This window comes from Chaetodon trifascialis, chromosome 22, assembly GCF_039877785.1.
Source record: "Chaetodon trifascialis isolate fChaTrf1 chromosome 22, fChaTrf1.hap1, whole genome shotgun sequence".
NCBI lineage: Eukaryota > Metazoa > Chordata > Actinopteri > Chaetodontiformes > Chaetodontidae > Chaetodon > Chaetodon trifascialis.
This window is the reverse complement of record NC_092077.1, coordinates 14,071,469-14,099,072: the sequence shown is the minus strand read 5'-3', so window position 1 is coordinate 14,099,072 and position 27,604 is coordinate 14,071,469. Positions and strand designations below refer to the sequence as shown.

Sequence of the window (27,604 nt, the reverse complement as noted above, 5' to 3'; positions counted from 1 at the left end):
GTAGAAAGAAAACCCGTCTGAGTGCTGATGAAGTCAGGAAAAGTCAAAGCTGGCAATCATGGCTCACTTTTAAATAATTAAAATGGGAAATCAGGTTGAGTTTTAAAGATGGATGTCTCAGAATTTAATGTGTCATTTAGGGGGAAATTGAGCTTTTTTGAAGTCATGACAATGACTGGAAGAAAAAGAGGAGCAGAGAAGAAGAGAGGAAGAGGCAGGATATGCAAAAAGAGCAACGATTGGATCGGGAAGATTACGGATCCAAGAGACAGTGAGTGATGATTAAAGTATGAGGAAGAAGAGGAAAGAATTAATACGGCGTGCTCACGATGGTATGCAGATAGAAAAAGACAAAGGTTACACTCACAGTCTGACACACACTTCTGCTTCATTGCACGGCTGTCCGACGAGCCCCTGGACCTCTTCGTAGGTTTTCCCCGTCAGAAGAACACCGTTCCACTCCAGGACTTGCATTCCTGTACGTGGTCACACATTTGCATACAGTCATACAGTACGCCTAAATAAATGTGTGCAGAATCACATTTTCCAAACAAACAATCCACCTCAAACCAAACCAGATCAAAGCCCTAAAGAGAGTCATCAATCAATTCACTCTACAACTAAATTCACATTGACCTGAAAGGGGGACCAGTTCAGGGTCTAACATCCATCTTTTGAGTAAATTGACAGTGAGCAATCTTTTGAGAGAAAACAAGCTTTGATTCTTGTACTCAAACGACATGTGCATGAGACTGCAAGCCAAAAAAAATGGAGAGCTACATGCTGGTGACAGCCCAAACAGCAGCTGTGTGACAAAGCTGCTTGTAGAGCGCTCAGGCACAGAACTGGATTAAAACCAACATGAAAATGCCGTCATTTTATTCCAGCTATAAAACTAGAATTTGCAGGACAACATTTCAAACATGGTGCGTTACGGCCTGGAAAGAATACAGAAATCAATCTAGTCCAGCAATGACAAATGTCTCATAGAAAGGAGAGACTGTTTATTTCTATTTAATGTGAAAGCTCATATGAATCCACACAGCACAGCAAACCCAGCGCATCCTCCAGAAACACACCCTGCCTCACTGGCAGGACTTACACCGATTGAAACAGCTCATCAGGAGGGTCTTCTGTTTGCGCCGATACTCTCGAGCTGCATGCGTGAGTGACAAGGAAGCTGCTGTTTCACCCTGATTTCATCAAATTGTTCACACTCCACGGCTTGCATGTGTGCTGCAGTTTGAAACTTGAAACTCAGCGATCAGACAAACAAGCGCGTATTCATGCACGCACTCTGTGTCTGTGCCTCTGTGACACTAAGCCTCCACGCCTGTTGAATCTGACAACGTTTCCCCATATTCACACCACGGAGGGTGAGACGCCGTGTTCCCGCTGACAGAGCCAAAGTACTTTGCAGCCTTTTCTGTCTGTGTTGATGACAGGGTTATGGGTGTTTTCATGGTTGAGTTGTCCTCGCGACTAACAACACCGCAGATGCATCCTGACTCTTGGACTGAAGCAATCGTCAGCAGAGTTCTGTCTGTGCATGGAGTAATAATGAATGAGACTAGTAGAGAAAGGGCTGGATGATGGCTGAGACAGGTTAATGGGTAGCAGAGGGTTTACATACATCATACAGAATATAGAAAGCTCTGGGAATTTGTTTATTTCAAATTGGAGCTGAAGTGATTAAACCTCATTAAATGATAGAAGCTTGCAGACTTTAAAATATCTGTTTGGCATTTTTCTTAGGAACGGTTGCAGTGTGGTTTTAGAGATGTTGAACAGGTGTGAACTGGATATTCAAGGTCCCTGTGGAACAAATTTTAATAACTTTGGTGCTCCTCAGACTGTTCCTGTAGCAGCATTAACAGGTTGAAATTTTAATTCACCCAGTACCTGCAAAAGTTCATTCAGCCTCAGCTGTACTGTTTTGTACCACTTGGCAAATGGAAAATGCTACCATGCTAACATGCTAAACCAAGACGGACAACCTGGTGAACATTACACCCGCTAATGCTTGCATTTTAGCACAGTGATGTTAGCATTTAGCTCAAAGCACTAAAGCCTAATTAGTGTCTCACAGTTTTTTTTATACAATCTACATTTCCCCAATATTGCTTTGAAATAAAATGTGCCTTTATTTTGTTGTCAAGTTACACTGGGGATCCAACTCTCAATTCAAGAAAACATCTATAAGAAACCAATTTTCCCACTCGCATTTGTTTTATTTGCATTTCTTTGATAGAGCAGTTTTCACTGGAGCCCTCACAGAGAAGTGGAGAAGACAGCAATGTCAAAGGAAATGTAAGGAGACACGAACAAGAACAGAAAGTATGAAAAGAATTGCCCACGCTCAAACGCACACACATCCACAGAGCACAGACAGACGGATATCACAGTATGCAGACGTCCAAACCGGGCAGTTTTTCTCTCTCCCTATCTCACCACCCATAGATCACTCGTGTGGCAGATTCAAATATGCTCGGGCCACAGCTTTGCCAGTTGTCCAACACCCTCAGTGTGGCCCGACGCAGAGATTAAAGGGGACTATGAGTAGACAGATGGACTTGGAGGGTGACAGGGTTAACTGTTCCTAGACTCCCCCATGTGAAATCAATAGCGCGTCATGAAATGTGTTTCTGTTACTACACCACACAGCAATTTATCCTGAGGTGGTGTCAGTGAGTGGTGTGTAGGGTGAAATCACAGGTCTCTGAGTTAGTGCACAGTGGTTAGTTGGTGAAATTTATGTGAAGCAGAGGTAGCCTTGTGTTAAGGTTTTTTTTTTTAAATTAAAATATCCAATTTTACCAAAAATAGTTAATCTTGCTGTCTGTAAACTGTGAGGTAACATTAGACTTACTTCTGCATGTGAATCACTCTGTGAATGAATGCTTGAATACTTAATACTTGAATGAAGAAATACACAATCCCTCATTGTCGGGATTTAGATGAGAGAATTCGCACCCTTATGCCTGTGAAGTAAATATGAAGCTACAGCCTGAAGCCAGTTAGCTTACCTTAGCACAAACACTGGAAATGGGGGAAACAGCTAGCTTGGTTGTCCTATGGCATCAAAATCCACCTCCCAGCAGTTCTAAAGCTCAGTTTAACATGCTAACACGTTAGCCTGCCCCCAGCCAAGAAACAGTCCAGCAAAACCACCAAATTTATTTTTCCACCTACACATTTTTCTTGCACAAAAGGAAGTTTAATTTGGTAAAAAAGCTTACCTTCAAGAATCTTTCCTGTTTGTTCTGCAGCTCCACCAGGGAGCACTTTGGCAACGTAGGCTCCAATGTCTCCATTACAGCCAGGGACCTCTTTCCCTCCAACCACACGGATACCCAGACCATTTCCTGAAAGTGAAGACATGGCACACGCAGACTCATTCTCCTGTAACCCAGTTTGTTTGAAAAACATTTTTCTCAATTTCACTGCTTCTGCATGCAGTTTTCTGCCGTTGTAGAACAGCACAGACAACAGCATACATGTCAAGTCCTCTGCAAATGATCTACAAATCACACGTGGATGTATTATTTGTCCCTCCACCGGTCACACATAAAAAGGCCTTCACTTACACAGAGCCAGACCCTCATTTCACCGTATGAAACATGTTAACGTGGTTATGGAAGAGAGATCAGAGCGACTGAGGCAAAATGACTCAGAACCAGGTCCTCGTCAACAAAACGCTTCCTTTGTGGGCTGTTTGTTAATTGCGTAAGATAATCCTAAGTGTGAGGGATACACCATTTTGAGCATGGCGATGACTGATGAGCGTGGAGAATAGCCAAATCAAAACAGAAGCCAGGAAATGAAATGTCTGCCTGCTTTGAGCCTGGAGGAATGGTGTGATGGAACGTAATGGCAGGGGAAGTGACTCGCCAGTTTCTTCAGATCTGGCATGAATATCAATAAGTAAAATGCATGAAGCATGCTAGTCATGCTCTGTCAAGCTAATGAGAGGTTATGATCCATGTTAATATGTACACTCAACTGTTATTTCCAAATAATTTTGAATCTGTTTATGATCATTCAAATCCAATAAAAGGAAAACAATGTCTTTGCTGCGAGCAGGGCATATTTGATACAGTCAGTGAGCAATGGGGTCAATAAAATCTAATGCATGCATCACAGTCAGTAACACATTAGCTTGTAATACATGCTTCTTTGAAGGGATGTTGTTCCTCCTCTTAGCATGCTGCTGTTATGGAATGAAATGTAGTAAACTGTGCTACTTTACCTGAGACACTGCGGTCTTTGGGATCCCTCTGCAGTTTGACCCTGAGGTGAGGGAAGGGGTAGTACGGGCCTTTTCCCTGTGGCCCATACACAGTAGTGAGATGTCATGTATGTAGAGGGTAAATGGGAGACAGTTAAGTATGGATTCTTTGCAACATGGATATATATATGTGGCATTTAAGTGCCTTGAGATTGAGTGTGGGTGCATGCATTTCATCACCTTTTGGATATACAGTGCATGCGAGAACTTTACCGGTGTCTGTGTGTGCAGTATGTTTGTGTGTTTTTCCTGTTTCACCTGCTTCTTTTCTTGTCCATTCTCTGACCGTCCGTCTCTAGGTTTGTCAAACCAGTCTGTCTCTTCTCGTCTAAGGTGGTAGGCTTCAGGGATACAAACAAGCAGTACTTCAGAACCAATCTGAGAACCTGCACTTTTTCATCCTACTATTACGATTACGTGCTATCAAGCTAAATTCTGCTCATGAAAAGTCTGCTAACGCTAATTGGTGACTAGGAAAAAAAAATATGAGGAATTCAAAGGTCGGAAAAAATGTTAATTATTTCACTTTCATGTGAAAAGGCGAAAGATGCAAAACAACATTTTCACAGGTTTTATCAGCACAAAATGCAGTTGGACAGTGAATAAAAACAGCATTAGTAAAGGGTGTATATTAGCATAATCTAAACCTATAATGTGGTAATTTGTATGAGTGTAAATGTTGGATATGTATTCTCTAACTCAAACTGTTAGGAAAATGAATGTATTTCCTCTAAAACATACAGAACGGTATGTATCTTATCATATGACATCTTTGCAATGTAAAATCACTGACATTTGTTCGAAGAATTGCTAATTAAAGCAGTTAGTTGTCATTTAATTAGTGTCTTAAACCTACATTATGTTATCATGTTATGATGATGTGCACTTGACGTGTGATGTGGGTTAATATGTTAGCTAATGGATGACTAGAGAACTGAACTATACTCTACCATTGGCTGCATCGTCTCTGTTCAAAGCCATCAGGGAATCACTTAGGGCTGGAATCAAGGCAAATGGGTTTACATTGCAAAATGTGGGATCCATATGAATTTATTAAGAAGTAGTTATTGCTGCATTCAAAACCACTCAGAACTGGGATCTTTACATGTTCAAACCAGAAAAATAAACAACAATAACCTCTGTTAGAATCTGAACGTACTAAAATTGTCACATTTTGTATTCCTTTTCATTAAAACGCTGTCCTCAGTTTAGACACTGACCACGTCACTGCTGTTTTAATTTAGCACTCCACAGAATATATTAATTATTGTGATAAAATTGTTTTAGCCCTTACTGGAGGAGTGGACATTTACAATGTATTGCTTATAAATTAAATTGATGGTTTATGGCTTTTACCGAGCAAAACATATCCAAAGGTAAGGAAAGAGGAGACAGCAGTAAACTAAGATTTATTTTATGTTGTTGCTTAAAAAATGAATCATCTTTCCTGATGAAATAAGACACTGTTCAGCACATTTTACAACACTGCCTCCTCTTAGCAATGACAGCCCAGAATACAATATGCTTTCAGTGATAGCAAGTGTACAGAAAAATAAATGTTTGCTCAGCAGTTAATCAAAATAATGATATTTTCTGTAGTATTCTTGCATTATTGATGTTTTTTATCAGGTTCTTTCCTGTTTCATAATCACAAATACAGAAAACAATGGGTTATGCTAGGAGAGTGTGTTCATTCTGATTAAAATGAGGCAGTAATTCTTTTAGGGAATGCAAGATAAAGAAACTATAAAGGTTAACGGGCATAAATGTATTCCATGCAGCATAGAGTCACTGATGTATCACAATACATACAAGCAAGTATTCATGACAAGACATGCAAGTTAAAGTGATATATTTATTGCACACATTAGTGTTGTGACCAAATACCATGCATTTCAAAAAATACAATCAAGGTCCCCCTACTGTGATGACTGTATCCTTCTTTAAATATTTCTTTTTCTAGGAATGTAATTATAATTTGGTAAAAGTTTGATGTTGCCTATAGTTTCGTGTAATAATTTAATCCACAAATATATTTAAATATGATCACTAAATACACCAACATCATACACTATTTACATTTACACAAAGGAATCGAAAAATATAATCAAGAGCTTTTGGCTATGTTACTGTAATATATTGTTAATTTGAAGAGTGACTGCAGAAGAACTGGTCTAACTGACAGAGTTTTGTACCAATTGAGATTTTTGCGGGGAGGCACTTCGTCAGTGTATCATTAGAAAAAAAGTTTTCTAAATCTGATCTGAATTTTGAAGGATTGTTCTACTACTGTGACTCAAGCCTTGCATGATTAACAAGCAGGATTTGAAAGACTATGAAAATGTTCTTTGAGAAACAGCTACAAATGACAGCATGCTCTAAATAAAATGCAGACTTCCACAAGTGAGCATTTGCTATTTGAGGAGGGAAACCTCCCACACAATCTGGCTGTAAGAAAGTTAGACTGAATGGTGTCATGCTGTGAACTAATATTGGAAAATGTTACACAATATCTGGAATGCAGACAGAAACACAGTGCATGCATAGACACATTCAAGCATAGCCTCTAAGACATCAAGCAAAATGTACAAAGACATGCATGCACACCAGATATGAACTGACTGACCAACAGTACTGACACCAGAAAACAGAAAGAAGATACATTCACCAAAGTCAAGGTTAAACATCAAAACAGGAAAATCAGACACATGCAGAGGTTCAATAAATACATAAAAGCTAAAGACTTTACACAATAATAATAAATGAAAGCAAGACAAACCATAACCAGACACTCTCAAGGATGAAATTGTAAGTAGTAAAAGAGTGACAGTGTGACAAGTCTGTTTTTTACCTTCACTATCTGACATGGTGCCCTGAAGGTCATCCAACAGCACATAACCCCTACCCCTGGTTGGCTCTTCCCTGATATGTTGCTGCTGCTGAGAGTCCTGCAAGGACAGGCAGGAACCAAACTGGTCCCTTGAATCAGCTGAGATGGGCGGCAGAGGTCCCGCGGATGCACGGGCCATGCCCATAGGCTGCCCAACAGGGCTCAGTGGACTCTCTTCCTCTGAGTTCTGGGCCACGATGGGTATTCGGCCACGCCCACTTTGCACAATGGGAAGGCTGGTGGGTTTGGTGCGACCAGAGGGTGTTTGATAGTTCGGTCCATCTCCAGATGCTTCACCATCTCCTTTCAGCCTTAGTGAAGAGCTGGAAGGGTCTCTTTTGATAGATAAGTCCAGACCATAGCAAGATGTGGGCCTGGATGAGGGTCTTGAGCGACTACCACTAGGATAGGCAGAGTCCAAACCTAAGCTCTGGCCCAAATTTAGTGATCCAGCCAAGTTGGCGCCCAAAGTGGACCCCAGATATTTTTGCTGCTCTGCAATATTCTTACGAAGGCCAAAGGTAATCTCATCCTGCAAGAGCCGGCTGGACCTTGGAGATGCACTGGTAGACCCAAGATAGCTGGTATAGTCTGTCTCCAAACCTCTGTTGTCTGTAATAGAGGAGTACTTGGAGGAGATCTTAGGTTCTAACAATGGAGTCTTATGTTTTTGGTACAACATTGATGCTGGGAGTTGTTTAGCTGCTTGTTTCTCTAGAGTAAGACGACTTATGCTATACTTATCTGACTTTGGATACTGTCTTTGAGAATAACCAGAGATGCTAGAGCTTGGGGAATAGTAGTGTTGAGAGAGACCTGTCAGTTGTTCTAAGTTTTCTGTTCCACCAGTGCTTCTCCTAAACTCTTGCTTGAGCTGCTGCTTCAGGAGTTTCAGTTCGTAGGGTTCCTCCATTGTATCCTCTTCATCAGGGGTCTTTCCAAATGTATGGAGTCTTGAGGTGGATCCAAGGTAGTCAGTAGACCCCAGATCTGCAGCACTCCTGCGCAGTAGCTTCTCTGCCTTAGCCAGCTCCCGCTCAGCTAAACTATAAGATGAAGACAGACCTGCAGAGCCCTTAGCCAGTTCTGCAGCATCCTCCAGCAACATGTAACTCCGAGGTGTATGGTGATCTACATCAGTGTAATAGGAATCAGAGACACCTGACATTGGACTACGTGCCATACTTCCCACCTCCAAGGCTCTGAGGTCAAGATGGTTGCCATATTTGTCATACTTGACTCCCAGGTAAGCTGATGATGTGGGATCAGGCTGGCGGCTAATGACATCATACTTAGTTGCATCCAGCTCTGAGAGGAGGGCTGCTTGTCTGGCAGCTTTTTGCTGCAACAGGAGCATCTGGTGGTAACTCTGCTGCTGGGAGCTAGTCAGTGAGGGGACAGAGGAGTAGATAGAATGAGACTGGTAGGACTGTGGGGTCTGGTAGAGAGATGGCTGGTACTGGCTTTGAGGATACTGGTACTGGGAGTACTTTCCATACTCATGCTTGGTTTGAGGTGGGACAAAGTCATCCAATTCTGACTGGGGAGCTGTCCTGGGACGTTCAAGACCATGACCTTCAATCTCCTCATCTTCACCACCTCCGCGCCCACCTCTAGTCTCTCTGATGTTACTGACTTCACTGTCTGACATGTAGTCTCTGTCCTCGGCAACACCCTGTAAGTAGGCCCTTTCCCTCTTCTCTCTCTCCTTCAGTAACACATCTTTTCTACGATTAATTCCCATCTCCAAGTACCGAAGCTTGGCATCAATCTCTTTCTCCTCCTCATCTAGCTCTGCTTGTCTTTTGCGGAGTTTGGAGGACTCACGCTCCACCAGATCTAGCTCACGATCAATGTCTTGTAGGATCTTGGCACGTGCCATGTTGGAATTGCGGCACATTCTTCGGCGGGCAGAACCAGTGGTGTATGCTGTTTGGCCACTCGTTGTTGACTCATCCTCTGACGGTGGATTGGGGAGAGTCCTCTTCACCTTCTTTTGAGTGCCTGTTGGTGTGCCACCTGAGCCTTTCCCCTGTATCAAAAATAAACAACAACAAAAAAAACTGATTGGGCCTGAAGGTACTCAAACACTTTTCTTAATCACCATAAATGAGTCAGCTTGTTCTGACTTATATTATATATTATTATATTACTCAGAAATTGTTAACTTGAGAAAATGGCTAAATTTTACATGATTTCAATCATGTTGTCAAATTAAACAAGAGGAAAGGGGAATCAATTCTAGTCTCTACAGTGTTAATATAAAGTAATGACTAGAAATTACAACATGCACAGTGGGGAATTTCAGTGTATGAAAGGTTATTAGAAAACACAATTTATTGATCACCTTTTGTGCATCCCAATAAGATATGTATTCTTGCACATAAATGTTGCCCACTACTAACTAAATTGTACACAGTGTAGTTTTAAAATAAGTAATTTATTCACATTGAGCCTCTGTGGATCACTGACAGCTCAATATTTTCATGCAAGCTCAGCTTATTTCCCATCCTTTTATGTATGTATGAGATTCTCAAGAGTGAATTGCCCAGGCAGAAAACTGACTTCCATACCCCACAAGGGCCAAGAGCAACACGGGATGCTTAAGTGAATATGCATAACATATTCAGATCTTTCTTTCATTTCCCTGTATGTACAGTATATATTTCCATATGTATGTCCATGTCAAATTACATTAGAGCTTTGCACATTACTGTGAGTGTTTCCATAAAACATAATAGAGTATTATGGTATAAAGACAGACTGCAATTCTTGGATTAATTACAGCAGAGTGTGAGGACTGGCACATTGTTTGGACTATGGCTAATTCAGTCTATTAAATTGTTCTTTTGAAATTCCTTCCTCTGTGTTTGACCCATCCATCAGGAGCACCAAGCAGTCAAAATAGTAGCAGTATTCCCAGTGCTTAACATGCATGTCATATAGTGTGGTGTGCAAGCCTCCTCATGCAAACATGAGGAGAACATGCAATCTCTTGCTGTAGGGCAGGAATGTTAACTACTCAGCCATCATGTCACTTGTGCTAAATGAGTAAGACATGACAAAGGATGGTTTTGTTGGTGTTGCAAGAAACATAACTTATGGTTAGGTTTCCATGGAGCAGTAATTCTTGGGCAGCATTATTTCAAAGGAATAACATGCAAATGTATATATATGTTTGTATTGTTCCTTGTTTGCACTGGATAAATATTTACTCATGTGTGAGTAAAGCAGTCAAAGTATGATTCACATGAAAAGCTAAGTAAGAATTTTCTAAAACTTAAGTGGCATAACAAACCAAATCTAAGAAAAACTGTCATCATTGCAGCTATGACCATGTTATTTTACCAAGAAATATGCTCAAATTGGAAATACCTCACCAGACACTGACCCAAAGAGCAGATTAAATACAAATAACATCCTCGCCTTCTTAAAGTTAAAATAAATCCAATCATATTTTTGCGCCTATTTTCTTTCTTTTGTAAATTAAAGTGATACTTATAATACTCACAGTATAGCTGTCACCATACTGGGTGCCAGATGTTGCCCTTTCTTCTCCTGTTGGACTCATTGGCTTAGGGTCAGACATGGATCTTTGCATGGCTTTTGGTCCCCTAGGACTTCCTGGAGAGGCCTTTGATGGATCCTCACTTCCTCTTAACTTCTGGGGGCTTGTATCACCCAGTGATTTCTCATAGGACACAAACTCAAGGGATTTGCTAGGGGATATACAGGGGGATATGGGTGAATAGAGCACTTTGGGAGATTTAGGAGGGGCTTGAAGTGTAGAGGATTCAACTTTAAGGTGAGGAGACTGGCTTATTTCTAAGGGAGTAGGTCGTTTCTTTGGTGAGGTCCTTTCAGAGTCAGACAGTTCCATCCTGGTGTCCATCCTAATGTTCCCCTCTGTATCTGTTTGTATAGAAATCTCAGTGTGGGCTTGAAGAGATATCTCTGACTGTCCACCCCTATCACCTCTGGAAGTGCGTGGCCGGCTTTGTCGGCTTCTGGTCTGAGCCTCCCATTCCTCTTGATCCTCATCATCAGTCTGCACACAACTGTCAACACTCTTTTTAGCACTTCTCTTTTTTCTCCCTGCTGTGTAAGCTTTGCTGACTGCCTCGTCCTCTTCATCTGTCTGGCACCCACTATCCGTGATCTTTCGGGCCAGCACTGTGCCATCAGGCCCTAAGACAATTGCTTCCTGCAAACCATGCCCGGGTATGTCCCCTCCCGGGTACATCTGTCGAAGCTTTTGCTCTTCCAGTTGAAGTCGCAGTTGCTCTTGAAGTCTCTGAATCTGCTCAAGCTGCTGCTGTTGCTGGGCATAGGTTTCTTTCTGCATCATAAGGTGAGCCTGTCTTTCCTCTTCCTGTTGGGTCAGGATATGCTGCTTCATGGCCTGTAGCTCCTCCAGTTCCTTCTGCACCAGGAGCTGTTCTTGTTCACGGAACCGCTGAATTTCCTGGCGCTCCCACTCTAATTCCTCAGCCAGGCGCTGTTGCTTGAGTTTCTCCATCTCTAGTCTCTCACGCTCTGCCTGATACTGGCCATCCCCAGGAACCATGGGTGAAGACAGAGCCTCAAGTGAAGCAGCTATGGCCTCCAGGGATGCATCAGTGTAGGTGTCAAGAGATAAAGAGGTTGTTGCTGTGCTGACAGCATGGGCAGCAGTAGTACCCCCTCTAGAGATCTCCAGATTGAGTGGGGCATCGCCTTGCTCTTCTGTTGCAGGAGTGGAGATGGTGGACAGGAAACTGTGGGACCGTGTAAGTGGTAAGTTCTGGAGGTTGGACAGGGAAGGCATAGTGTCGCTGGTATGCATACTTGACAAGGTGTTGTATGTTGTACAAAAGATGGACCCTGGTTGGGTGGTAATGGCATATGTAGATGGTATTGGTGCTGCAACAGAGGAATAGACCACCCCATTTGATGACCTTAAGACGCTGTTTGTACCAAAGAGAGTACCAACAGCACTTGTGACCCTGGCTTGGGAATAGGGTGGAATTGTCAGTCCTGCGTAAGTCCCTTTCTTGGAGTAGTCAACAGCTTCACCTGTCAAAAGTCAAAAATATCAGTTGAGTCCAAATAATACACACTTTTTTCAATATGGAAGCAAGCCATGCCTTATCCACATTACGAAAAAAGGTGGAAAATGGAAAAAACCTTGATTGTTAAGATATGCAACAAGCATACAAGATGAACAGTAACAGCATGCAGGCACATGCAAAAATATTATGATGAATGGTCAACAACAAAAAAAGGAACTGTCCATGCAAAACAAAAAGAAAAGCAAAAACAAACCAAAAATGCCATGTTAGCCATGAATGAGTGGAGGCAGTTCAAAGTGACACTTAAGTGATAGGTCTGCAATGTCACTGCACTGACCTGCATCAGAAATCTTTGCAGAGGTAAGATCTACTGCACCCTCTGTGGTGCCACTGAAATTATAGCTGTTCTTACTCTTGTAAAAGAACAGGCCAGCTTCTGCTAGGTTAGTGTCTGACATCGACGGTTTAATTCCACCAAACCCTCTCATGCCATAAGGTGATCGGTCATACTGGTAATGGTCATCACGATATCCAAAACGGTCTTCAGGCAAGGGTGTGGTAGGTTGCTGTGTCGTGCAGCTTCCTGCAAATGGAAGCTTATACACAACATCACAGCATACAGCTCTTTTTCCTGCAGTCAGATCCACTGGTTTGCCATCATCATCTGTGATTACAGCTGTGGCCACTTCAGCAGAAGCAGCATCCACCGATACCACAGTATTGAATTGTTTTGTTGTGCTGAGGTCAACAGCTCCTGCCACTGTGGTTGTACCTATAGTTAATCCATTGGCAGCACAGCTTGCAATAGAAGTGGGTGCAATAGTCACAGGGGTGGTCTGGAATGTTCCCCCACCCGTGCTTGATCCAACTGAGAGGTTAATAGGGATTTCTGTACCAGCATGAGTGGAGGGCTGAGAATCAATGGGCCGATATATAATTTGGGAAACAGGCTCAAATGCTTTGTTTTTTGTTAGCTGAAGGGGCACTGAAGATGCCTGAGGGGTGTCTATATTGTGACATTGCTGGATTGTGGCAGCACAGGTCACAATGGTGATGCTATCAGTCACTATAGATACAGTAGATGACTCAGCACTGAGATTCACCACGGGGGACTGCACCGCACTGTTCTGACGACTGACATCTGTTGCAAAGGACTGTCGTCTTGAGTCTGGGCCAGAAGACAGATCCACCCCATTCATGTCTGATTCTGAGTCCACTTTCACAGTCCTAAGATCTACCACCTCAGAAAGTTGAAGGGCCTGTCCATTCTGTGAGGGCAATTGGGGTTTGGGTTTTTCAATTGAGATTGGGACACCATTTGCCCTTGGAGCTGGCACTGGTGGTGGTGTCCTTTCATGAACAACGGAGACCATGGTCCTTTGCACCTCTGTAGTGACCACTTGAGAGATGAGATTAGGCATAACCACAGGTGGCTGTGCTGAGGCAGATATAGCCTCAATTATGTGACAAGAACTAGATACATGTTTTTCTGGGCCACAAATCTCTTGACTTTCAATGGATTCTGTGACACGAGTGTATGCCAGAGGCACCCTGGTTGTTTGAGGAGGGGTTGGTTGTGGATGCTGCTGTGGATATGACGGAGTTTGAGGCTGTGGCTGGTGATAACTTTGGGGTTGAGTTTGGCGTGATGGAGATGCTGGGCCAGGGCTAGAGGGAGCTTGAGTTAAGACACTGTCTACTGGAGAGCTAGGCTGAGATGGCAGTGTGATGACCACATATGTGTCACGAAGATTGCTGGCATATCTTGGAGAAGAAGGAGACTTTGGTGAGGGTTGAAACGGCTTGCTCTCAGAAGAAGGGCTCAGATTTAGGGCTATGTCAGAAGAACCAGTGGGAAGTACAGTTGGTCTTGGTGGTTGTGGGGCATGGGCGGGTGATGAAGGCTGTGAGCCAGGCTTAGGTGCAATTGGTGGTTTGACACCATGTCCAGGTCTGTTATCCCCAAGCCCAGCAGGAATGGATGGCTTTGGGGGAATAGGAGGGGGAACATGAGGTTTGTACATTGGTGTAACTGCTTGTCTTGTAGGTGGTCCTTGGGCTGCAGCCATAGCCACTGTTTCTGGCCTAACTGGAGTTGCTGAAGCCTGAGGTGGAAGTGGAACTGGAGGTTTCCTTGGAAAAACAGTAGGTTTTGGTGGGGTGGGAGGAGGCAGTGGTGGTGCAATAGGTACTTCTGTTTTTTCCTGAGAATTAGCCCTACGCGGTACGCTTGGTTTAGGTGGCACAGGTGGGGCAGTTGACACTACGCTGGGAATACTAGGTGTGTACTGGGGGACTGTAGGCAAGGGCGATACACTAGCAATCACATGGGGTGATGTTCTTGGGAGTGCACTAGATAAGTCCATAACGTCAGCCTGGGATGCTGCTGCTGTGGTGTGAGGTTGTTGATCTGATGTGGATGATGGAGGAGATTCAGACAACACTGTCACAGGCTCAGTTTTTGCAGCCGATGTCATGTCTGTTACTGCAGTTATCTCCTCTCCCTTTTTGCTTATATTCTCGTCATCAGAAGACAACTCTCCTGAAGAGCACTGCGTCACCTTTAAATCTGGGATGGGGTGGAGTGCCCTTTTTTCTGGCTCCTGCTGAGTTGGACTTGTTCCAGGAGTCAGCACTCTTTTCATTAGCTCTTCATAGGCAGTTTCAGCATCAAGCAATGGCTTCCCATCTTTGCCTAATGTTACTGTACTGCTTTTGGAGAGGGTATTCTCAGCAGGTTGCAACACAATTTCTGGGTTTGTGTTTTCCTTTTTTGGCTGCATATTTTGATATTCCTGCTCCAGCTGCATGAATTCTTTCCTCTTCTTTATCATATCTTCATAAACTTCATCTGGTGATCTCAGCTTTTTTGGCTGAGCAGGAACAACAATTTTCTCTGGAGCCCCCAGATCAGCTGTTGAATCGTCAACAAGAGATGCATAGGCATAGTCTTCAATGAGCATGCCTGCATAAAGGGACTCTTTTCCTGGTTGAATCTCACATTTGTCAACTGTTGGAGATGTAGCCCTCAGCATTATTTCTTCGTAAGTCTCATCAGCAGATTTAAGAATTTTTCTTTGTTGTTTATCAGTATTTTGATCATCTGTTGGGGATTGAAGAGATACTGATGTAGGCAGTTGATACGTTTTCTGAACTGCTGCAATCTTTGCAGCATGGATTTCAAGCCCTTCAGGATCTGATTCAATGCTGGGGGAGAAATCAGAGCAGGATGATCGCCTGATCTCCTCCATTTCAGCCTCTTGCCTCAGTTCCTCAGTTGGTGAAGCATCTTCAATGGGGGATAGGTTGCTTGGTGGTGTTTTTGGACGCTCTCGCCTCCTCTGGGCTCGAATCTCTTCCTTGTCTTTTTTCGATTTTTTCCCTGAGCCCTTTTGTTTTTCTTGTTCCTTGAGGAGTTCCTCTTCTTCCCGTAACTCTTCTTCCTCAGAAGAGTCTTCAATAGTTGGCAGCATTTGACCAGGTTGCCTGTGTTTGGCTTTCCTATGTTGTTTACCCTCACCAGAACGGATATGGCTGGGACTACTGCTGTCACTGTCTTCATCCAGTGATGATAGGGATGTTGGGGATGTTCCGGGAGTAAAGCTGGATGCATGTAGACTGGATGACCCCTCACCTCTTGATCGATCATCTGGAGAGTCTGTAAGACTCTCCATTTCAGGCTCTCCATCATCATTAGGTATACGCATAGGGCTGCTGGTTGCATTCAGCTCCATTGTTTGGAATTTGCGAACTGCAGTACCAGTTTGATGCTCCTCTTGTTTTGGTTGTGGTCCCTCCTCTACATCAGGTTGATCCAGTGACCCTCTGAGTTGCTTATCTTCTTCATCATCTGGACTTATAGTGCTTTTCTTCGTAAGTCGCCTGGCTTTTCCTGATGTGCTTCTCTCTACAGTCTCTGTTTTCTTCTGTTCCATTTTTATTTTCTCATCCTCTCTGATCTTTCGCCGGACTAGATTTTCCTCATCAGATGGGGAAGCATCCTCATTCTCACTCATTTCCATTATCTGTTTTCGAATAAAATCCTCATCATCCCCTGACATTGGGCTTTCTTTTCCAAAGCTTTCACTGCTATCATCCAGGGAATCTGCTCTGACATCCATGGGCACAAGAAGTTTTTTCTTTGTGGTACCTTTGGTATTCTTCTCAGAAAGTTCTCTGTCATCCTCTGAGCTAGGTGAGTCAGGTGAGAGAGGAAGCACCTCTAATTTACGTCTGGTCTTTAGAGTGTCTGTTAGTTTCTCCTCATCCTTTGGTTGTGTGCTTGCCTGGGCCTCAAGAATGGGAAGGACTGTGCTTTCTAGCTTTGCTAGGTCCGATGGGCTGGTGGGACTGCCCTCCTTAGCAGCCATTTCTCTCTCTCCAGACTCTTTCAGGGTCTCCACCATTTTCACCTGTTGGTTTGAAATAAGACACAGTTAATGTTTTCCTCATGAAAAATAACACATGCGGTTTTGAGAATATTTCTCTGGAGCTCCATCAATTAATTATAAAAACACTATTTTTTTCCAGTACATAAAATAAGAAAGTAATGATAAGTGACAGCTACACATTCATTGCAATATTTAGGTACCATTTCCTTTTTCTATAACTGACACACCCACGTACATTTCAAAATATAGCAGAAATCAAAGTACAAAGATAATCTAATCTACCACCACGTCTGCAAGTACTATGGTCACCTCAGCAACTGCATCTTCATCACTGGGCTTTCCCAGAGGCTGAGCTTCAGCCTCCTTTGTCTCTTCCACGTTAGCGTTCTCCTCCTTTGGGCCTTTGTCTTGCTCACTAACTACAGAGACTGAGATTTGAGGCTCTGCTACAGGGACTGAAGCAACTGATACAGACACACCTCCATTTTCAAAAGCAGTCTCTGATACCTCATCCTTCTTTGATATTGTGCTCTTTTCAACATCAAACTGTGCAGTGCCATCTTTGTCAGACACTACGGTTGTCTCTGATACTGAAATAGGTTCCTGGATGTTTCCAGCAACAAGTTGTGACTCAGACTCTTTTTTGTCAACTTCTTCCTCCTCTTTGATTAACACTTTGTGCTCTGTGAGTTTCTCAAGCTTTTTTCCATCATTATCGGTCAGAGATAACGTCTCTTTTTCTATTTCATGTTGATTTTCAGCAATAATGTTTGTCTTTTGTGAACCAGCTTCTGTCTCATCCTGAATGAGTTTCTCCTCACAGGGTTTGCAGCTGACTTGTGTCTCACTACTGACACCTGACACCACCTCTGCACTTTGTATCGACTCCTTGACATTGACCTTTTCTTCAGATGTACCCACTGCATTGTCAGTTTTATCATCTGCCTTTAACTTTGTGTCTATCGGTGTTTGCTTTTCCTCTTTGAGGGCTGCACTCTCTGCTTCGACCACAGGCTTTTCTTTCTCCTCTGACAATGATACTGTTTCAACAAGGCTTTCCTCAGCACTCACTGGCTGACACTTTGTTCCTGGCTCTATCTCTTTATGTATCTGTATCTCATCTTTTGGGATTTCTTCAGTGTCAGCCGGAGCTAGCGCTCTCGCCACGTCTGATTGTTTCATATCTATTACAGCACAAATATTTTCTGTGTCAGTAGAGGAGGGTGCTGGACTGGATTCTTCTTTATTAACCTTCTCCTCCTGATGTTTCTGGTCATTTGCCATCTCAACTGTTTTCTGTGCAGCTGCCTCTCCTTCAAATGCTTTCTCTTCGTCAGCTTTTACCTCAATAGCCCTCTCTGCAGCTGCATTATTCTGAACTCCCTCCTCTTCAAAGGGTTTGCCATTACATGATTTATTCTCAATTCCTGCCTTTTCAATGACCCTCTCCTCAACAGTTTCTTTTTCAACAGCTTTCTCAACACTTTTTTCTTCAGCGGTATCCTTTATTGTTTTAATCTCAACTGAAGTTTCCACATTGGCCCTCTCAGGTATTTTCTCCTTTGCTATTTCCTCTTCAATAATAACTTTTTCGAAGCCTTTATTTTCAACAGTTTTAGCCTCTTCTGCTTTGGTTTCTCCATCGACTGCAGCAATAGGAGGTGACTCATCTGCTGGGTCAAGTGGAGTAGGCTCCTCTACTTTTTCTATGCCTTTGTTTTCCACTTCATTAGCGTTAGGATGTTTGTTCTCTGACACAACTGGAGAACCTACAGATTCGACACATTTTGCTGGCTCTGATTTAAATTCTTGCTGAGCCTCAACAAGTTTAGGTACCTCATTGTTGTCAATAAGGGCAACAGGAGCTAAATTTCCTGCAACCTCAACTGAAGGAGGAGGAACACCTTCGCTGAATACTGTCTTCTCTATTACTGGTTCTGGTTCTACCTTTATTTCTGTAGTAACTTCATTCTTGACATGCGGTACTACACTGTCATCCTCAAGTTTTGTAGCGATGTCTGTTTGCTCCACAGTTAAAGCTGTGTCTGCTGTATCTGATGGAGTTTGACCTGCTGCAGTAGCATGGGGTTGATCTTGGGGTTTCTCACTTGGCCTACCAAGTTCTGCCTCTGTTATTTTCTCCTCTTTCATATTTGTAGATGTGGAATCTGGCTTTGGATCCAGATGAATAGGATCATCCTGTGAGACTGCTTCTGTGATCAAGGCAGCCTTTGGCTCATCTGAATTTGTTGTCACTTCCGGATGCTTTTCTGGAGTGGGTTCCACTTTCTCATTATCTGTCGGGGGAGCTGCAACCTCACTCTGAGTAATCTTGGGATTTGGCTCTGTTTCTGTGTCAGCAGGGACTGTTGCCTTGTCTAAACCTGTAATAGTCAATAGACTTTGTGCCTCACTTTCCACAGGAAGAGAAAGGTCCTCTGTCACATTCTCAGAGCTACTCCGCTGTTGTTGAACTGCTGGGATTTCACTGACAGGTGCACTCTGTGCTTGTTGCTCAACATTAGATGGCTCAGTCTCAGAGAGAGGAGGGCCCTCTGCTGCTTTCTCAGAGCTACTCTGTTGTTGCTCAACTGCTGGGATTTCACTGACAGTTGCACTTTGTGTTTGTTGATCAGCGTCAGATGGCTCAGTCTCAGGGTGAGGATAGTCCTCTGCTATTTTCTCAGAGCTGTTCTGCTGCTGCTCTACTGCTGGGGCTGCAGGGTCACTCTCAGCTACAGTCTCTGAAAATGGAGCTTCTTGTTCAGGATGAATTACAGACACTGGTTCAGCTGCTAATGATTGTTTTTGTTCTTTTGACTGTGGTGTTTCCTGAGGGGTGCAATCAGGAGAAGGGGCACCAACAGAAAGAGGTGCATCATGATCAGGTGAAATGAATGCAGGTGTGGGAATGGTTTCGGGCACTACCTTGGCCTCAGGAGCTGGTGGGGTTAGGATTGCTGCTTCAACTACAGGTTTGCTATCTACAGCAGCTGGGGCAGGGGTGGAGGAGGGAGCAGGAGCAGGTGGTTGTTTCTTTGGGGAAGCCATGGCTGGAGGCGGCATGTCTCCCAGCTGGCCTGACATGGCTCTTTGGGTCTGACAGTTGAGGCAAAGCCATTCTTTCTGTAAGACAAAGGTGAAAACAAATTATTAGTAATTAATATGAATTCTTTAACCTGTTTGCTGCAATATGATTTCTACCACTAAAACAAAAACAAGTAACTGATATAGATTGGTTAGACATTATTGTGAAGTGCCTGGCTAGCACAAAATTACCTAACAACCCTGTTGGAGAATCCCCATAAAAAAATAAAATATCCCCATAATGACGAATAATTTGAATCTGTTCTTTTAATTCTGGCACAGAAACAACATGTTTCTACGTAGTTGAAAAACTGTGACAGGCCACCAGTGTGACTTCTTCTATTTCAAGGGAAGCTTTTACATTTATGGGACTTAAGATAGGCCCATGTATAATGCATGGTAATGGGACAGGGGTTTAACAAGTCATGTCAGAAAGAGTTGGGTGGCCTGTGCAGGCATTTCATCGAGCAGACTTAACAGAGAGACTGTGTTTGAATGCATATTTGTGTTTGTATGGTCATATAACTTGGTGTGCATATGTGTATGCATGCTTTAAACATGACAGTAAAATGTGCACACAACCAAAACCTGTTTTTAACTCTCCACTGTTAATTCAACTGCTTACAAACGTTCAACACTGAAAAAACTAGCTCTTTCCGCATGGCTATTGTGAGTCAGTGAACCGCAACTGCTTTTCCCAAGACTCTGTGCTCCCTGAACATCTCATTTAGTTCCAATTACACCTCTATTCAAACGCCAAATCCCAGCAAAGGCCAATTTAAAGAATGTTTTCAGTGCTGTTTATTCTTTAAGTACAATAATTTGACGATAATGTCCTCCTTCGAATCATCTGGGATGTAGTCCTTAACCACATCTTAACAGCGTTGCAGCTTGCTGCGGAACAAGAAACAAACACATCGCTGCCACAGCTGGTCTAATCTGTCGTCTAATAGCTCTGCTAAATCTATCCTGTCGTGGCCATTTTATTACTCTTGTATATTTCCAGGTATTCACTTAAACACAGGGCTCTAGAGGAACATACCTAGGTTCAAGGTCCTGCCGGGGGCTATAATTCAAGAGCTGCAGCTATTACTGGAGATTAGAATCCAGTTTCGTTTTGCTTAAAGTGAAAATTGAAGTGAATGGTAGACAATCTACAAAACACTGTAGCTATAAACAGTGCAAACGCATGCACCCACCTATCCAATATGGGGACACCAGACCAGAACATGTATTATGGGAAACACACACACAAAGACTCAAACTCACACACCACTTGCACACACACAACTACAGTAAGTCTCAGAAGAGGTAATAGTCAGCATGTTCTCAACCACCCTCCACTGTGACGTAAACACCTCATTTCACATTGCACCAAGTGCTCTAACATTCCTCTGTGGCACCCCTCTTGTGGATGCCTTCGCCTGGCTTAAGGGGGGTGGGGTGGGGGGGTTATGCTAAACTCAGGCTTCAGAGAATATCGCAGACTGCATATTAAGCCATGCAGCAGACAAGCCACCTCTCTCCAAGTACAGAGAGGCAGGAAGAAAGAAGCAGACAGGGGGAGGATGGGAGAAGATGACAGGGGATGTTGCAGCAGCCAAGTCAGGGTAAATAAGGCATGAGCCACCATGTTTCAGTCTATGCCTAAACAGTCGGGGGCTTACACACCTGGAAACACATCATACTGGTATGCACCCAACTATAGAAAGTCTGCTAAAATGTTTTTGCTAGTGTGTATCATTCCCAACTCAACAGAAATGCAGTTAATCCCCAGATATGATGATAGACGGAGCACAGATGCAAGTGCGTATATGTGCATGAACAAGCGTGTGCTATCAAAATGACCCCATCCGTCCCTGCTGGGAGGCCTTGAGAGAGGAGTTTCTCCAGTTTGACGGTTCTATCAGTTAAACCAGAGAGAGCAGGCACTGAGAGCTGGAGAGATGGCGGCTGATGCGACAAGAAAAAACTCTCAGTCCTCAGTCCTCAGCCACTTCAGAGCCAAAACACTTGGTCAGTTTACCTCTTATAACTACTGTACAGAGCTTAATCAACCCTTTTCATTTGGAATAACCTCTCTGTTAGTGCTAAGTGGCTATCTCCAGTAGATTTCCTTCTGACATGTCTTACAGCAATCAGCCTAAAAGGTCATCAAGTCATTAAGTGTCTTCTCAGCTCCATTTATAGCTAAATAAAGGAACTTTGGCAGCTCTGACTTAAATAGCCAGACACGAATATCAGATGTCTGTGCACAATGTTTACCTTCCCAGGTAGGTGGCCTGGATCACTAAGACTACAGAGAGAGTTTGACTGCGTATAATCCCTCTCTTCATAGAGCAGTTTATCCCATTTCATATCATGTTGTGCTACTTTGTAATGATTTGTAGCAATTATTTTTCCAAAAGAAATTGGCTTTGCAACATATATTTAAAAAAAAAAACAGATTAGCCTTTGATTAAGCTTTAATTATAAATATTTTACTAAACAGCAATCATGAATGTCTGTACTAAGTTTCAAGGCAAATGAGAAATTTCCAGTTAGACGAAAAGGTTGGATCGTCCGACCTACCAACAGACAGACCAACATTGCCATCCGTAGAGCCTCACTGCATGGCTACAGTTGATGAACAGATGAACTGATACTGACAACAGTCATTAGTTAGAGACCTAGTTAGAATTTTCCTCATATGAATCGTCTCCTTTTGCCGTCAGAGCAGATTTGTCACCAGCACTGCCACACCCATCACAAAGACTGAACCCACAGGGACTGGTACACTCCTCTCTAGCAGTCCTGCCTCGTCATTAACACTAACAAGACGGGTGTATTTTTATATAACAGACTTTCCTGCTGCAAGCTTTATAAACGCGACATGCCTGTGTGTATTTCTGTCTGTCTGCTGAGACGAGTTCTGCAAACAGCAACATGGATGATTCATAAAAGCAGCGGAGTCACTCACTCGCATCACCATCTTACAAAGACGTTTTCTGGCATCACATGTGCACGGATACCAAGAAGTGGGCACACACCAACACCCACGGGGATGAGCTTGTGACGGTGTTGATGACATACTCAGACGAAAGGCACGAAATACCTCGGAAGGAAACGACAACTTGCTCTCTCTTCCCTCATAACATTTCTCAAGCAAATACAAGCTCATACATGAATACCAAAGGACAGATTGAGTGCGAGTGTTTCCATCTCTCGTCCATTTCCAACTTTGCTTCCTCTACAAACTTCCTCCAAGGACACAAAGACCGACTGAAAACCGCAGACAGCAACCGGATATTGAGACAAGATGGGCTGCAGCCGTACCGATGTACGGTTATTGTTTCCAACTGGGAGTTGGAGTGTTGTGAAGGTCGGTGCAGCTCTTTGATTAAGACAAGGGATCCTATGAGGGTTTTACCCATCTAAATATAGATGGAGACTGGCACTGAGAGTGGGAGAACAAGAGGATCTAAAGAAGGATGGGACAGATGGATGAAGCAAAGACGAGAGGATGGAGAAGTAGAGGAAATTTGAGGACATGTGAGAGAAAAGGGAGATAATGTGTCAGAATCAAAAACAAGAGGAAGAACAAAAGACAAGCAGGGAGAATAGGCAAGCAGGATGAAAGGAAAGCAGCATGATGTAGTGAGGGAAAAGGTGAGGCAGCAGAAGTGAAGGAGCTTAATGGTCATTGGAGGTGACTCAACACCAGCTCCTGCCAACAAGCTTAACATTATCGCCCAGTAAAACCTGCTAATCAATTGCCAGGAAGTCAGGAAAAGCTGCAGTTCATGATGACTGCCAAGAAAAACCTTAAAATGTTCCAGAGAAGAATGAGAAGTTCCTTGATGTCATTTACGCATGCAGTGTCACACCGTCCTGCTCTGCTAGCTTCTGAAAACAGCTAGCCTGGCTCTGTGCAAAGGAAAGGAAAATGTGCCTGCCCATTAACCTGACAGCCCATTATTCCAACATGCCAATAGTCAGAAAGATGGCCTGCCCAGTATCCCTGTGATTGGCCAGTGTGTGTTGCTTGGTTAGATTTAAGATAATTTTGTCAGCATGCAACACCTACAGCTTGTAGAAAGCCTTGAAAATGCTTCTGCAGCTTACTGGGATTGTTGCTGAATGCTAACAAAGCATTTGAGGACATGCAGTCTTGTCTATTTTGCTCTTTGAGACGAGTATTTAGCAGAGACTGCATTCATAATCACATGATACGGACATGTTTGTCCTGATAGAAAATGAGTATATAATCTTTGCAATCAATATGTATCAGTAATGAAAAACTTCTTTTCTGCATCAAATACCGTGTAAATCCTAATTATATCAATAACACAGGCGTTGAAAGACTCGTGTCCTTTCTGCAGCCCTGCTCAAGTCACCTTTCTGTGGGAAAAGTAAAGCCTGGAAGCTGCTGCCCTTTTCTCATTGATGAGCATCGCTGAGTGGCCAACTTAATTATAATGCATTAGACTGGAAGCAGAACATCACAGCATCAGCTCCTTTGCAAGCCAAAAAAGATCTTTGTCCTAATAAACGTCCTCACCGTTATATATGTTCCCATCTGGGGATCCGTGTGCACGCTTTCAAACTGATCCAGGCTCATGTGTTGATGTAATTCTCGCTCAAATCATGAAACTAAATGTCATGCAAGTGGTGATTGCCTTAAGGTTGGAGACTTGGGCTTTGGATCAGGAGATTGCTGGCTTCAATCCCAAAATAAGCAGCGAAATCTGAGCTGGGAAGTTGAATAAATCAAAAGCTGCTGTCAGAAAGCCTCTGAGAAAAGTACTTTAAACCCTCTGCTGCTTAGTAACCAGCACTAGAGGACAATGGTTGAACTGGTCGGATCCTGTGTGTAACCAAATATGGGTGAAGCGGAGTGCTGCAGGGAAACCACAGCAAGCCTTCAGAGCAGCCATTCTTTGGGTAAATGGAGCTTGAAGAAAAGTTAATTATCCAATTCTACTGATCTTTTACCCGACTCTAAGCTGACAGATGAAAAACAAGAACCTGAATGTTCCTGTTCTCTCTTGATAAGAGTGTCAGGCTGTGTCGCCTCATTGTGGATTGATATCCCCCCTGCCAGGTGAGTGAGAGAGTGCCAGGAGAGAGAGAAAACGTGTGTTTTCCTGAGTGTAAGTCTACGTATGTGGATCAGATACAAAAGAAAAGGTGTGAGACAGCACCTATGAGGCCAGGGATTAAGCAGAGAGACATTTGTTTCGGGGCATTTTCTGTCTCCATCTGTGTTTGTTTTATCTACAGCCCACTTCATAATCTGTCTGCATGTGCCAGCTTCACATCCGAAACAGAAGAAGATGCATTTATTTCATCTGTCAATGGCTTTGAAATATCTTTGGTTTGAAAACTGTTGGCTCAGGCTTCTGTTCCCTTAGTCATCTTACATATCCTATGTCACACAATGGGCACTTTTTTCCAAAGAGCCATACAGCAAAATAAATGTATATATATGAATATTCAGTCGCATATTCAAACCTCAAATCCCTGCTTTCCTTCTCGCTTAGAGCTCCAGTCATCATATCAACTTCATGAAGCAATAACATCAATCTGTACTTACAGATTGTGTTTTTAATACTGCTTTAATGAATCGAATAACTACGCGTACTTGGAAAGTGGTTGCATAACAATCACAGGATTATTAGCCAATCCTGCAGCTTTGTGCAGCTAGCCTCTGTTAGCTTTGGTTTTCCAGGCTGTAGATGACCTGGTTCAGTCTCACAGTACCCACGTTTCCAGCAGCAGGCAGCTGTTTTCAACAACAACAACGAAACTCACACATGAACTCACTGTATCCTAGGCCAAGCGCCAAATGGCAGACAGACAAAATTAGCAACCGCCTAACGGACAAAGTCAAACATGTAGCAGCAAAAGATCCAGCTGTTTTTCCTCAAGAGTTGGTGGAGACAAAAACAGAACTGTTAGCCGTTCCACCGAGGTGATAACGCTATCTGTAGATGAAATGACCTGAACAGGATATGAGAGTCTGGTCTCATTGCACAGCTCTAGCCTGGGCTGTCTGTCAGTCTGTATAATGAACAGTTACTTCATACACGTCATTTGCATCAGCTGCAGGTGTGTCCTCATCTGCTGATAAATGTGCTCAACATTACCAAGCTTTTCGGCTACTAAGCATATCAGTGCAGGTGGACAGAGAAATTGTACCAGAAGAGGGGGGAGGTAGAAAAAGACAAGGAGGGTGGAGGAAGACCCCCACCCCCAACCTCTATTCAGTGTAAAGGTTAGGCCTAATGGGCTGTGGGCTTTAACAAAAACATTTAGCAGTTTGCTGTTAATTAAAGGAGATATGATGTTATGAGGTGGAGAAAAAGCATTTTCTAAATGAAAATGATGTATTTCATGTATGCTTTGTGTATGACATTTACTGCATACTTACATGGAGTGTGAAGTTATGGTTTATGCATAAACTACATATATAACATTTACATGCAATGCAGTATGTTGCCCAAAAAAACATCCATTTACAAATTCTAATATAGGAGCACAGTATTTCTTGCGTGAATTCTGTATAAAATGTGCATTTGCTTGGATGACACTGAGGAATGTGAACCAGTAATATATTAAATGCAAAATGCTGCACTGGTAAATATTTCTATAGGAAATAAAGCAAACTCACTTAGAAGTTCACTTTTCTCTGACTGGTGTGGGAAAAAGAAACAGCAAGCAACTGCATTATTTATCTGTTTTGTCTACATATTCTGCAGAAACGAGACACATTTGTGATTATGCTCAGTACAAGCGTATGTTTTTTAATTCACACACAGGTCTGCAGGTTAATTTATAGAAAATATTCACAATTTAAATCGCAATTAGATAATTTCTTCAGCTCTAGAAGAGGGACATTTCTACTCTAACAAGCATAACTGATCACAGAGAAACAATTCAGCTTCACACACTAACCACATCCTTTACTCTCTCAAAATCTTGTACGATGGTACAATTCTTGCTTCATCATATGTTTCTGCCTGACAGTAAATTCTGCCTATAGGTGCTGCAAATGTGACTCAGAGGCGTGAGTCATGAGTGCTAAAGCAAACCACAAAAGTCAGGTTGTCATGGTCTACACTGCTCGGGGCAGCATGGGCTGGCACCCATATCCTTTGTGACATCCCCCCATCCTCTCCACTCCCCTGCTGGACTCCACTTTCTGTCACAGCGTTCCCTCTTGTCTCCTCGCTCCTCTGTTTTGAGCCTGTCCTCCTCCACTCCACAATCACATGTAATCTGTCCATGTTTGTTACTCGTTTCATGGCTCTCACACAGGACAGAAAGCGTGTTTCAGCTTGGCTCGTGCATGTGTGTATTTGCTATTTCAGACCTTACTATTTGATTGTGAATGAATAATCAGCAGCACTTTGTGAGCATAGACTGCATAATAAATACTGGACCGAACCACTGTGACGTCACTCATTGGTTTGTGGACTACCATTTTGAAGCTCGATTTTGGCTTTATCGCCATCGCCATCTTGGATTTTTGGAAGCAGAAGTGACCAGACTTGGACAAGAGGGTGATGGGAGGATAGCCTTTGCTGCGCCTCTATCCTGATTGGATCTGACTGAGAACCCGAGGACATGCTGTGAAAGCAATCACACGGTAGCCAGGCCTTCAAGCACACCCTGCTTTATCACCTGCTTGAAAAATGAACATCATGACACTTGAAGCTAGCGATTAAGACCATAAACTCATCAGGAACGTGTTTACTGAAGTAATAAGTCAAGAATGAGGGTAATTTTCTCATAAGCTTATTTGTAATTTGACTTCTTTTTGCAACCAGTGGAGTCGCCCCCTGCTGGCCGTTGGAGATAATGCAGTTTTAAGGCACTTCTCTGCTCAGTCCACTTATTGTTCTGTCTATGTGAC

General features: G+C 43.1%; 1 protein-coding gene across 1 annotated transcript in view; it reads right to left on the bottom strand.

Moving 5' to 3' along the window:
• Positions 1-27,604, bottom strand: part of pcloa (piccolo presynaptic cytomatrix protein a) — a 56,377-nt gene that overhangs the window by 16,518 nt on the left and 12,255 nt on the right. The window contains exons 4-12 of the mRNA XM_070991567.1: positions 19,549-19,746; positions 12,567-16,641; positions 10,690-12,233; positions 7,140-9,210; positions 5,239-5,286; positions 4,547-4,629; positions 4,250-4,325; positions 3,240-3,365; positions 368-476 (exon numbers count right to left, since the gene is read on the bottom strand). Of these exons, the coding sequence (XP_070847668.1) occupies positions 368-476; positions 3,240-3,365; positions 4,250-4,325; positions 4,547-4,629; positions 5,239-5,286; positions 7,140-9,210; positions 10,690-12,233; positions 12,567-16,641; positions 19,549-19,746 (8,330 nt within the window). The remainder of the gene's footprint in view (positions 1-367; positions 477-3,239; positions 3,366-4,249; positions 4,326-4,546; positions 4,630-5,238; positions 5,287-7,139; positions 9,211-10,689; positions 12,234-12,566; positions 16,642-19,548; positions 19,747-27,604) is intronic.